This window comes from Mastigoproctus giganteus, chromosome 2 (genome assembly GCF_048544385.1).
Source record: "Mastigoproctus giganteus isolate SK-2022 chromosome 2, ASM4854438v1, whole genome shotgun sequence".
Classification (NCBI taxonomy): domain Eukaryota; kingdom Metazoa; phylum Arthropoda; class Arachnida; order Uropygi; family Thelyphonidae; genus Mastigoproctus; species Mastigoproctus giganteus.
Genome location: NC_143576.1, coordinates 16,849,281 through 16,862,266, shown reverse-complemented (window position 1 = coordinate 16,862,266; position 12,986 = coordinate 16,849,281). Strand labels below are relative to the sequence as shown.

At 42.3% G+C, this 12,986-nt stretch overlaps 1 protein-coding gene across 4 annotated transcripts in view; it reads right to left on the bottom strand.

Moving 5' to 3' along the window:
- Positions 1-5,973, bottom strand: part of LOC150089187 (dachshund homolog 1-like) — a 279,932-nt gene extending 273,959 nt beyond the window's left edge. For all 4 annotated transcript variants that reach the window (XM_090388287.1, XM_090388294.1, XM_090388303.1 and 1 more), the window contains exon 1: positions 4,936-5,973. In XM_090388287.1, coding sequence (XP_090244413.1) covers positions 4,936-5,759 — 824 coding nt within the window. In that variant the 5' untranslated portion in view covers positions 5,760-5,973. The remainder of the gene's footprint in view (positions 1-4,935) is intronic.
- Between the last annotated feature and the right edge of the window lie 7,013 nt (positions 5,974-12,986).

Here is a 12,986-nt window from a genome sequence, read left to right as displayed (position 1 = left end):
CGGCCTCGTTGCAAACATGGAGAATATCTGAAGTATGTTCTTTGAATCAATATTTCCTAACCTTTCAGTTTCTTCGTGGAAAAATGGATTCTTCAAACAACAACGATTTAAATTCTATTGTTTTTTGGTGAACCTATTTAGAGTATGGTTTAAATATAGTCCGCGTTATAAATCATAATAGGGAGGTTGGGAATTATACTTAGCGTGACTCTCAAGTTACACGAATGCGAACAACAAAGAATATAAGATGAGAATGCACCATGGAGTGTCTTAATGGCCAATCGGGTATTACTTGTTTCAGGTTCACAGCGAACCCGGAGGATAAATTAATAATGAGAATTGTCAGAAATATGCCCCTCATCAAATTTGTTTTTCAGTGTGGCAACAGCCATCATAAAGGTTCTTTTTTCCGGGTATTCTTCAAATTGTTGTTCTATGGACGATTTGTTTCCACATCAGCGAGGTTTCAGGGTTTGAAAAATTTCCGAGATTAGTAATAACCTCAGGATTGTTTCGCGTCTACTTTCTACGATTGCGTTGTTGTCATTAGTGAGGTCACGTGAGTTTGTATCGTTAAGACAAGTAGCGTATTATGAAGAGTGGACCTGTAGTGAACGCAGAAGTGGGCTAATTGAAATAAAGAAAAATATATTATTCCACTTAAACGCTACTAGTAATGAAACGAGCGGGTAAAATTAAATACCAGAGGGCCTCGTTTACAGGGTCTGATAATTACTGTTTGCATTGCAGGATCTCTTGTGATTACAAACTTACTTCAGTTTACCATTATTTTTCTGGCATATCGCCTCAGCGAGTGCTCTCATTTGCCCGCAGCTTGATTCTATCTCTCGCCAGAAAGCCGGCCTGTAATATCTGCCATGAGAGCTCTTACACGTATCTCGCCTTTCCAGCCTGTGCTGTATCGTTTGCATGCCGCAGAAGAGGTTAACCCCCCCTCAACCTCCGCTTTACCCTGGTACCACGAAGCCAGTTTAAGACGGGCATAATTAACTGAAATCGTAATGTTCTCCACACCGTTTGCCGTTGATCCAATCATGACCACAGTCTGTTTGCAACAAGATGACTTTTGTCCCATGGACAAAAGTCATCTTGTTGCATCAAAAGTCATCATTCTCCATCTATACAAACCGTAATTGGTGGGGGCTGAATTTAGGACAGCAATAAACTCTTTAAAACCACCAGGATCTGATCGTTCTTTAAATTAAGAAATCATTTGTTAGAAGATATCCTTTTTAAGCAATTCGAGCTACCCTTTCAAACAGCAGCTATCTTATCATTAATCATAAGACATTTTTCATTGAGAACAAATATTCTCCTTCACGAGGATTCGTACAGCAATGTCTCGAGATATATTAGACATTTATCAGTACCCTGTTAGGAATACCTTCCCAACACGCCCTGTCATTGGTGCGTAAACCTGTCAGTCATTAAATACACACGTTGACCGTAGAGAACCCGTTCCAATAAATTTCAAAGTTACTCCTTTTCAAGTACTAAGATGAAAGACTTTTACAGCTGTGGTATCAATACCATTTGTATTTATTTCCTCTCCTGACTGCAATATTGCAAAGATACACTCTCAGTATCTCCAGTGGCTGCTTCCTTGTGAGTCTGCCAACTACTTAAAGGATACAACCGAAGTAGAAAAGCGTGTTTCAATCTAATTTCAATTTAATCCAAGAAAAGTTTCAAAATGGGAGTATTTAAAAATAAATTTCTGCCGATAGAACTTTCAAGAAGTTTGTCTTCGGGTTTCAGACAGTTAGAAGTGTTTTTAATAAAGAAAAAAAAGAGAAAAAGGTACTGTTGGAGATATATGCAGAGGAGCTAGGTTAGATGATTCTCTTAAAGATCAAAAAGTCCCCATTAACAGACGAAGGAGAAGCACACTTTGCAGATCCGCGCTCTAATTACTATTATTATTTCGTTCTATCTTGAGGCACTGGAGTTTAATGCAATGCATCAGGCGAACCTCGGACTAAAAAAGCTGAGGACCATCGCAGGAGTCATTGGCCTTCTAGCTCTAGAATCATGCAGAGTATCTATAAACTTTAATATGTTGATTTAACTACCTTGGCAACGAGCTGGTTTGGGTTAATACGATGTGTAAAATACAAGGTTAGCATTCGCTGTATCCATCAGCATCTGCTCCTTGGTAGGCGGATTGGAAAGCACGGGTCAAGTGAATATCCACCACACTTCTGATATTTATCGCGAATAATTATCGGTTATGGGCTCGCAGCACAAAGTTAGAACCCTCCTTAGTTCCCGTCATGCAACTCAACCAAAAGAAATTCTGGGGTCCTCTGGTTGTTTGGACAACTTTATTGTAGCCCTTAAAAGGTATAAGGATGCGAAAACTTCAAAGGGCGCCAATTTTTGAGGGTGTCTGAATATAAGTGACCTTATGGTGCATGAGATAAACTATATAATTAGATTAGGCGCAGTTTTAATTGAAATATTAACTTGTTTTGTGCACACTTCCTCGATATCAAAACAAGACTGGACCTTTTAGCCATAGACCTCCCCCAGAAGCAAAAATCCCACGATGACGTGTCTCCTGGATATATGCGCTGTATTTCTACAAGTATAATGGTAATATTTTATAACTTTATTTTCCTTTAAGACAACAACACGTGCCTGTCTTGTATGCCAACCTTTCTCCAATAAGAAATTGCTCAAAAATCCTACTGTCCAACAAAAGAAAATGCCCACCGTTTCTATCTTAAACTTTGCAGCTGCATCTGCATGGAGTTTGTCAAAAGGATTCATTTATTCTCCCGAAATTAACATTGCAGATAGGAGGAATCAAAGACCACAAAAAGCAATGCCCCAGCCAAAGTAAATCTTCCAGAAAGAGACAGATTCCCAGAAATAAATACATCCTTCCATTTTAGCATTATAAAGTGTGCTTAAATAAGGTAAGACCCGTGTAGACTTTTAGCCGTACTGCAAACAAGGGATTTCTAGGAGTTTCTTAAGCTCGCAACCACTTGTAAGAACACTTCCTCCGCTGCAGCCTCCCTCCTACTGAACCAGCACTTGTCAGCCAGAACGGCTGATCCCGGAAATCATAATCGTCCCAGACGGATTTATTGGATCGTTTGAATCGAATTGAAGGGGAGGTGCAGGAGAGACGCGACTCCACTCCTTAGTATCAGCACCACTTCTGCGATACCCTCTCACGTGCAAAGCGCTCAATTTTTCTTCCCGGTCCCCCACACCTTCGAGAGAAACGAGTCACTTTTGGTGTAGTCGATATGACGATCTGATTATCTGTAAAGCGGCTTCGGCTCTCAATGACTGTTCCGCGGTGTGGGATGGAGCAGTGGCAAGCGTCTGTACTTTACGTCAAAAACATACGATTCTTTCGTTTTGTGCAAGCGATAGGCGGCACGTAATACGCTGCAGTCAAACGCGGTGTTTTTATCCCGGCATGTACAGCTGGATGAGCAGTTCGGCGGATCTAAACACACGAATAAATATCTGGCGATGTCCTGTTACTGACGGGTCGCTTCAAGCTCCAATGACCAGCGCGCACTTCGCACAAGAACCTCTGGGGACTCTTTTTTATTTTTTTAATGGAGTTAAGACTGTAATGGGTGGTGTAGTAGATGTAAGGCAGATTGCGCAGATGGCACTGCTACTTCAGCGCCTAATGCTTTGGCCAAATTGAAGTTATCCCACAACCGGGTGAATTTATAGTTGGGTTCTGTCCTCTTGTAGCATCTCCTTTACCAAGAGAATACTGCTTTTAATGTTTCTTGAGAAAATCGGCTCTCTTTCCCCACAGAAATTTCGAAGAACATCGAAGAGAGCGATTTTTTTTTTAAAGAATTTAAATAGAAAGGGTTGACGCTTGTAAGAAAATTGCCATCGTTGTTGAAATTCTGTCCAATTTTACAATAGCTTATTTTTCCGGTTTTAAATGAAGAGAAGTTTAATCTCTTTAAATATTTATCTTTTGTAGGTGGGTTTTTGTAATAAATTTTAAATAATTCGCGCGTTACAAAGAAAAATGCAAAGTTGGTTTATCCAGAAAGTCATCTTCTTATTGCTAAAAAGGTGTGCATCTAAGAGAATGGATGGAGATTGGACCACGATGTTATTGATATAATATTTGAAAATAAAAATCTTTTTTGCTGTCAATCACCAGAATATTTTAATTAATCAGCAAAACTTTCAACCCTTATTTGAAGTTCCACCCCAATTCCATTGTACCATTCGAAACCAGTAGAAGAGTGGATGTGTTGATTCAGCACATCTGGGGAGAACCCAACCTGCGCATAATATACGGCTACCAGGGTTACAAATTAGAGTCTGGGGTCAGTCAGCGATTATCCAAAATAAACTTCAACTTTCTCGATGTCATCTTAACATCAAAGTATCATCTCAGAGCAAATACCACTCATAGTCGTATCTACCCGGGTCCTGTAGCTACCAATATGTCATCAGTAATGGAAAAAATAAAATAAAATAAACAAAATGGCCATTTTTGCAGTTTCGTTGGAGTGTTATGCGTGTTTATGAAATAAAAATTGAACCACGGATTCATCGCAAATTGAATCTCCACAGGATGCCTAAAGACACATATTTTATACACTTGCAGAGTTTTCTTAAGGGAAAAGAAGGTAATTAATTATTAGGGTTAAAATATGGAAGCTTTATGTTCCTTCTTAAAACCGAAGTCAGGTAGGAGAATGGTTTGAGTGCCGATAATTGTGTGCACTGAGTACTGTTGGTGGTGGTGGATGGACTCCATCGAGGAGTGGAATGGATTAAGAGGTCTCGTGTTTGGATATTCATCGTGCAAAAGCGAGAATAGCGAGATGTTAGCAATGTGGGACGCAATCTTAAAGGAACTCTATATTAAGTACTAGTGGAAGAAAGGTGGAATGAGTCCAGTCCACTCACCTGGCTGTAGTGCAGTCCTTGTAGAGGCTATCAAAGTCCTTACAGGAGAGTAGCTTGCAGCGGTTGACCCCGGGTTGGATGGCCCCCAATCCTCTCAAGATACGAACCTGCTCCACGTTGCAGACGATGGGGGTGATGTCCAGACGCTTCAGTTTGGTGTACACAGTGTGCAAACCCCCCACAAGGTGTTTCAAGAACAATTCAAACGCTTGCGGCAGGCACAGGAGGTACTCCCCATTCACCAGAAACGCTGCCACCTTAGCGCCGCGATAGTCGATCAGGCGGCAGTCGTTGATTGTAGCGTCCGCCGGGATACCGGGGGGTGACACAGGATGAACCGGCCGCTCCAGTCTCGGAGCGCTTAGTCCGTAACTTGCCATACTTACGGCGTGGTTGTGAGTCCCGTTTCGGACATTGGTCACGAGTCCCAGGGGGGATGTGTGAGGTATGTGGTGAGCCTCGGACACGTGCTTCGCTACGGAACTGCTGAGTCCTGCCATGGTAGCTGACGACATAGGCGGAGTGTAGGGCTTGCTAGCAGGCACGGGGGGCAACATGACCCCTGGTGGGCTGGTGGGAGAAGTTCTTGGCGGTCCTAATCCCGCTGACCCTGGCGACCCGAGTCCGGCGATCGAAGCGAGTGGCTGTCCAGTTTTTGGGCTCAGAGCAGATGGCGGCCCGAGGAGGGCAGCGGGAGTAGGGTTGTTTATCGAGGGTTCACTGAGCAGGCCGCTGCTGTCGGGGTTGGGGGAAGTCTGCAGGGATGGCGGAGACGACATATCCGCCGATGGTGAGGTGGTTCCTTCCCCGCTGCTGCCGTCCATGCCAGCGGCCGGAGAACGGCAACTTCGGCAACTTCAGACACCGTCAAACTTGGCGAATCTCAGTTGGTGAGCACGCGCAGTCCCGTAGTATCCCCGTCACTGAGCTCCGATTCGGAGCGATCGAAGCCTGCCTGCCTGGCGGAGCGTCGCTGCAAAGTGTAGTTTCAGTCAGCGCGAGCCAGCGTGTCGTTAAGGAACTCCAGCGCAAGAGACGCTGCTGATTACGGGAGCTCTCGTCGACTATGTGGGTTGATTATACCCAGCTCAGGGCGACTCTTTGTGTTCGCGCTCTCGCTCTCCTCCGGAGCCCCGAGGCGCACTCTTACGGCTTTTGGCCAATACGCTTCACTCGCGTCTGGGGCTCGCGCACACTTCAACTCGCGGACGTAACGGACAGGCCAATACAAAGCACAAAGTTTTTTAGCGAGGGATCGAATTACAGCCAGAACCGCTTTCACCAATGGTGACGAAGATATCGCTGTCTCGGAGGCGGGGATCTTCATCCGACTGCACCCTGTTCCTGCCCAGAGTTTAGGGGTTCAACATACCTGGCTCCCCTCTCGGGGGGAACACGAAATATTACTTCTTTGTCCTCTGTCTGTCTGTTTGTTTTTTGCGTATGTTATGGCCGCTCTGGCTGCGGAGGACCCCACTCGGAGCCGAAGAAGAAGAAAAGGTCGTCGTCGTCGTCCCCGAACAGACACAGTCGGCGCGAACACCGCACTGTTTTGCGAATGGAAGGTATTCTTGCTTCGTTCTTTAATGACGGAGGTGAAATGTGTGCCCTTTAATCCACTCGGAGCGAGTGTGTGCGCATCTCCAGCAAACAGTTGCTCTGCCCGGCCCTGAGGTGATTGACGTGAACTCCTCAGCGACAGTGAGCATGCGATGTAGAGGGGCTGCTTGAGAAGGAGAGGGAGGTTGGTACCGAGTAAGTGACCCGCAATAAAAAGTTCGTTTTTAGTGAATTATGGTTTTCAGATTATCTTCTGCACAACAACAACAACAACATTTAAACCACAACATCTTCTTCATCTCCTCCTTTCTTGATTTAGCAACACCAATAAAAATAAGGAATGACGCGGATAATAAAGAAATCCGGGGGATGTTCTTCTCTCCAGATCCTGGGGGGACTCAACGTTGGGGGAGTTGGTCCGTGTCTGTTTTGTTGTTGTTTTTACATCCGGTCCAAATAAATCGCACGTTGTCTGCGTGTGGAGGAAGTGAGCCGCAGTATTTCTTAAGAAATATTTCTGATCTCATTTTATTTTTCTAAACGCTCGAGGAAAGTGGAATTTGATTTATTTTAATCCCAAATTCCACAGATTCAGTTGGTTGCCCACAAAAAATTATCAATTTTCTGATGAATGTATTTAATCATAAATAAAACATTATTAAGAAAAAAAATCTTAGTGTCTGAGAATATATAAGATATTGGTAAACAGAATAGTCTTCACGCTTAAAGTGCGCGAATTAACAGCAATTATTTCATGTCTTTCACGCTCAGAAGATAAAGTTTCTTAAGCTGCGTCCTTTCACTCTTTAGACACAACCGGATTTGAACATAAGAACCCTAATTCTGTCTTTTTAAATTTTTGAGGTCTTGGTTCCTTTTATAACTCGCAGATGAAAGCAAAGATGACTCTTCCTACCATCCATCCCTGCTTCTTTTCTTCTGGTTAGGTTTTCACTCCGCAATGCTCAATTTTGGGAATCTTTGGATCGGTGGATGACTATTGGCAACGAGGTGGCAGGACACTCGCGAGCTATTGTGAACTGTGCCTTAAACGTGCCAAGGATGCTACAAGGTTATGACAACAAAATCGAGCGATAAGATAGGTGTGCCGAAGGTGGGTTCAAGGTCAGCCGGGAGTTACAGCATCCCCAGATATCATCCTAAAATTGAGAGACTTCGTGTGGACAATTGCCAACTTTTTTCGATTCATCTCGAAGCAGCCACAGGGACGACAATTTTAAAGCCAAAGTGTACGCAGGAAGGGGAACTGTGAGAGATGGTCTATGGCTTATGCTCTCTTTGGTTGTTTGGTTCCTTGGCGATTGTGGTTAATTGTTTATCGTTCTGTACAGGTGGATTTTCAAGGACTGATTTGCACATATATTCTCTGACGGAATATGAACCAGAAATGCTTCAAACCTCTTCGAAAGGGTACTTCAATCCAAAAGTTAAGTTGCAGACCCAGCTTGCGATAGCAACTCAACTTTTCGACTGCAGTGTAGTTGTTCGGCTAGTGTGAATGCAGCCAAAGCCTATTATGTCTATAAATGCATTCTGTTCTTCTGAAGGGAAAACAAATGGGTGAAACTCTCGCACCATTGACCCAACCTGTCAATATTGAATAAGATAAATTATTTTTTAAAAGTTTCTTGATTTATATCCTGATTCTTGCATTGTAAATGAACTAGAAATTTTCAGTTGGAAAATTATCGTATTTAATTATATTTATTTTAAAAAGTAAACCCCTTCTACGCAAGCTGCCCACCTGGATATCTCCTACTCTTATTACTTCTTAAGGAATGTTGGGGTACCTCAAGGTTCTGTTATTTCGTAGTTCTCTTCTTCATCAAAAACCTAGTCAATCAACTGGAAATCCTATTAATTAAAAATCTACCATGACCCTCGTGTTTTGTGAAGGATACTAATGGAACATTACCCCAAGTATTACCATCAGCCTCCAGCTAGGGTGAACTTAGTTAACCCCAGCTGGAGGTTAACCAGATATCAGGTGAGTTGTTTCCTCACCTCATATCTCTCTCTCTCTGAGTGACATCTCTATACATATTGAAAACTGTTAGCTCTGCATTCCACCATATAATTTTGTTCCTATATTTGGGAAGGTGTCCTCCTCCACGAAACAACTCTAAATCACTTTCACTTTATTAAAAAACAGTCAAATAGATCAATGATCCCCAGCTAGCAAACTGCTCACTCCATTTCCAATCCAAAGTTCAGTTTGTGCTTCGTTACTTTTCAATAGATGGGGTCATTAGTGTCATCACAAAAGAGAAATAACTCAATCCACTTTTTTTTATAGACTTAACAATTTCTGGAAGCCAAAATGAAAATGGCGAATCTCTTGTTGCTTTCGCTGTCTAGGCGTTACTAACTAATTAAAAATTAGAGCTGATTTTCTGACTCTGTTGTGCACAGGTAGACAGAGAGGTGGTGTTTATTGTTAACCCAGTTGAAGACCCAAAGAGGTTTTACTGTGTGGTGATGGCAAACACCGAAATTTCCACGGCATACAAGATGATTGGATGAAGTGAAGTTTTCAAATACTGGCTAGTGGTGTCGACTTCATTTACGTTTAGAAGATACTGTTTACAAATCAAATGGCGGTAATTCCCTTAATAGAATGGTATTAAGGGTTATTTGCTACAATGGATAAAAGAGTGGTTGAGTGGGAGAAGACAGAGTGGTCATCAATGGACGCTGCTCTTCGCGGACTGATGTCATTAGTGGAGTTCCCCAGGGTTCGGTGTTGGGCCCACTGCTGTTTTGTATATTTATCAATGATATTGATGAAGGTGTATCAGGCTTAGTGTCGAAGTTTGCAGATGATACAAAGGTTGGCAGGGTTCTTAATGACAGTAATGGCAGTGTGCTACTGCAACAGGATCTAGAAAATTTGGGCAAATGGGCTAAGAAGTGGAAACTGAAGTTTAACTTTGACAAATGCAAAGTACTGCATATGGGTAGAAGTAACCCCGGAGAAACGTACCAACTGTGTGGTACTACACTTAAGGTGGTACAAAATAAAAAAGACCTGGGAGTAATGGTGCAGTCAGATATAAAGTTTTCTGAACAGTGCATACAGGCTGCCAGAGCAGGTCATGGGGTATTGTCAATGATATATAGGAATTTTGCTAGCAGGGAAAAGGAGGTGATTGTCCCTCTGTATAAGGCAATGGTCAGGCCACTCCTTGAGTACTGCGTACAGGTCTGGAGGCCTCATTTTAGGAAGGATGTAGTTTGCTTGATCGTGTACAGAGCAGGGCAACAAGATTGACGAGGGGAACGAAGGGGTCCTCTTACTAAGAGAGGCTTAAGTTCTGCAAATTGCAGCGGCTGGAGACGAGTTTGATACCGAAAATGATAATTCCGCGATTGTGAAAGTTAACGCTGCGGATAAAATACATCTGCTACAGATAGCTGCAGTACTGGCAAAATCAAAATAAAGTAATAATTCAAATAAAACAGAATATTCATACTATTCCCATGAGGTGAACTTCACGAAATCCAGCCTTCTGTTATTCCCTGAGATTTTGCATTTGCGTGCCCCTGGTTCCTCTGTCACCCATGAAGGGGAACCCTTGCTCATTCATCTTAACCCTTTCATTGCCTTATAAACCTCAGTTAAATCTCCTCTTAGATGTCTGGTTGTCAAACTTAGCAATCCACACCTTCTAAGACCTTTTTCGAATGTGCATTGCTTTGCACGCATCACCAATCTGGATGAAAAAAGTACCATGTCTTTTTTTTAGGCGGGATCTCCAGGCCTGAATACAAATTCTGATTTGAATATTTCAAATTCTGCATAACCATTACCTTGTAGAGATGGATAATGTGGCCCCTCTCCCTACTAGCAAATCCCCTATAAATCATAGACAGGACTCGTGTGCCTTTCTAGCCGCCTATTTATATTGAATCATAACAGCTAAGTCCTCTTCCCCTTGAACCACTTTTAACTCTTCTGCCCCTAGCTTATACACGATTGACTCTAGGATCTCTGTTTCCCAGCCCTCTCGCTCAGTTGGTAGAATCGCCCTCTTCCTCACACTGGGTGGAAAAGACCCGAGTTTGAGTCCCGTCGATGACGTGAGGCATTTTTATGGCGCTTTTTCACAACGTGACTGAGTCAGTCGGTCTGAGGGAGGTTAGAATGGTTTCCCTCCCCCGGAAATCCGGGTTTTTCATCCAGCAAGCATAAAATCGATCAGGCAACCCTTGAGATTTACGGAGCAGTATGACCTTAGTCGCTGATGCTCCTAAAACCCCACAACAACAACAACAACAACGGTTTCCCAAATGCATAACCTTACATTTTAGAAAAATTAAACTTTAGTTTCCATTTTTTGGACCATATATGCCACCAGTCCGTCTTTTTGAAGCCACATGGCTTTGTTGAAATTGTTAACCACCTTCCCCAACTTCAAGTTATCACCAAATTTCACAGCCTACATTTGATACAATAGTCAATATCATTTATGAAAATTAGAAATAGGAGAAAACCCAACACTAATCCCTGAAGGACCTCATTTGTTACGCTATTCTACTGTAAATTTCAATGACGAGTATCTGTTAAACTCATCCACCATTTCTGCTGGCCTCTTTATGGACCTTCCACAGCAAACAATTAAGGAACCTATTGGATTTACTGTCTTCATTTTCTTATTCACATATCAGAAGAATTCCTTGTCCCCGTTCTTAGATGTCTTTGGTAGTGCTTTCTGTTAATCAGCTTTGTCCGGTCTGACTCCATCAGTGGAGCAAGGCAAGCGATAATTTTTTTTAGCAGAATAAGGACGATATTAAACATTTATAAGTAGACTTATAAATGCTTCAATTTGTAATTTATCTTGATTAACAAGGCTTGATATCACCTGCATTGATGATGCAGATTAGAGCCTTCATAATCCCTTTAATAACGGAAGTTAGTAAAGGGGGATTAGCAAAGAGGCCGTAAAAAATTCCAAGGCTCTTCCCCCACCCTTGAAATACCCTAGAAATCACAAGCCACTTGATAAATAAATAATTATTTACACGAAAGTGTACGTACAGATTTGCGTTCTAGGAGAGACTGTATCAAAAGGAGTTTGGTTTCCTGATGGAAAAGGTTTTCCTCTTGGGCATCATTAAGGAGACGAAACGCATCCTGTATTTCTCCACAGATTACAGCAAGTTCAGCTTTTCCACTGAAGGCAACGAGTATTTCAGTTTGAACTGCAAGGACAGTGGTCACTGTTGATCATGTATTGCACGTGCTCAGGATTATGCCCTAAGTGATGTTAAGCTGTGTAGTGGCTTGACAATGTGGGATTGGGAATTTTTAGTTGTACAACAGCATACATTGCCCTCTTTTTATAGTTGCAGTGAATACCATTCGGCATCCCTCACAGCCATAGGATTGAGGTTAGCTGAGAATCATGAAGATTATAAAGTGTGTGAAAGGTTAAAATCGCCACAGGTGTGCGTCGCAGATCCTTGAAGTTAGTATTAGCCACGTAGTGCGAGGGAGCCACCGACTTTTCCATGTTTGTTGATTAGTCTGTGTGATGATTTATCTCAGTACTGGGCAGATATAGATAATAAAGTCTGGTAATTTATTGGAAACACTGATTGTTATTAATAAAGCTTCATATTTATGAGTATCGCAGGAGATTATAGATGCAGTTTGCTGGATTTATTGCTTGGGAACAACATTACACCACCACTTGAGGAACCTCTTGAATGTTTAATAGCCAGCAACCTCCACGCACAGAAGAGATTCTTGGTTTGGATTTAACTGTGCCTCAGTTATATAATATCAGCTGAATTATATTACAGAAGTATTTGCCTTAAACTCTTAACATTTTGGTCGAAGATTTCCCATGTTGTGGATATGGGAGGTGAACCTTACTGTCCTCACCTGAGACCGAATAACTCAGTCATGGAGTTAAAAAAAAAAAAAGGGCCTCACATCGTTAACGGAATTCGAACCTGGACCTTTTCCACCCAGTGAGGAGGACAGTGATTATAACCAGCGCGCTACGGCGAAGACTAGTGCATTGAACAGTCTTGTTCAAGTAATGGTTGGGATTGATGTCTTCTATTATTTGATGATTAGCTTTGGACTTATTTAGCTGATCGTTCAGGTGGGTGACATTGGTACCCTGACTTACTCTAAAATAATCCTTTTTTCATTCTTGGGGAAATTATGAGTTGGTAGTGGAAATGGAATTTATAATTGTGAATTTGGAATCGACTCTCCTAGAAATTCCTTATTAAAATACTGTCAGACCAAAAAGAACGTTGGTGTTACAAAATACAAGTCCTAAATATCACATCCAGTTTTGAATGGGTCATACGTGGAGTCTTTTTTAATACCATGACTTTAACTTTGATTTTTAACAGTTGATCACACTCCATCCCAATTTCTTGTGGTAGTGTATCGGTAGAGAAAGAGAGTCTGGACACCAGGAGGGCCTATGTTTAGCCGATCTCAGCGG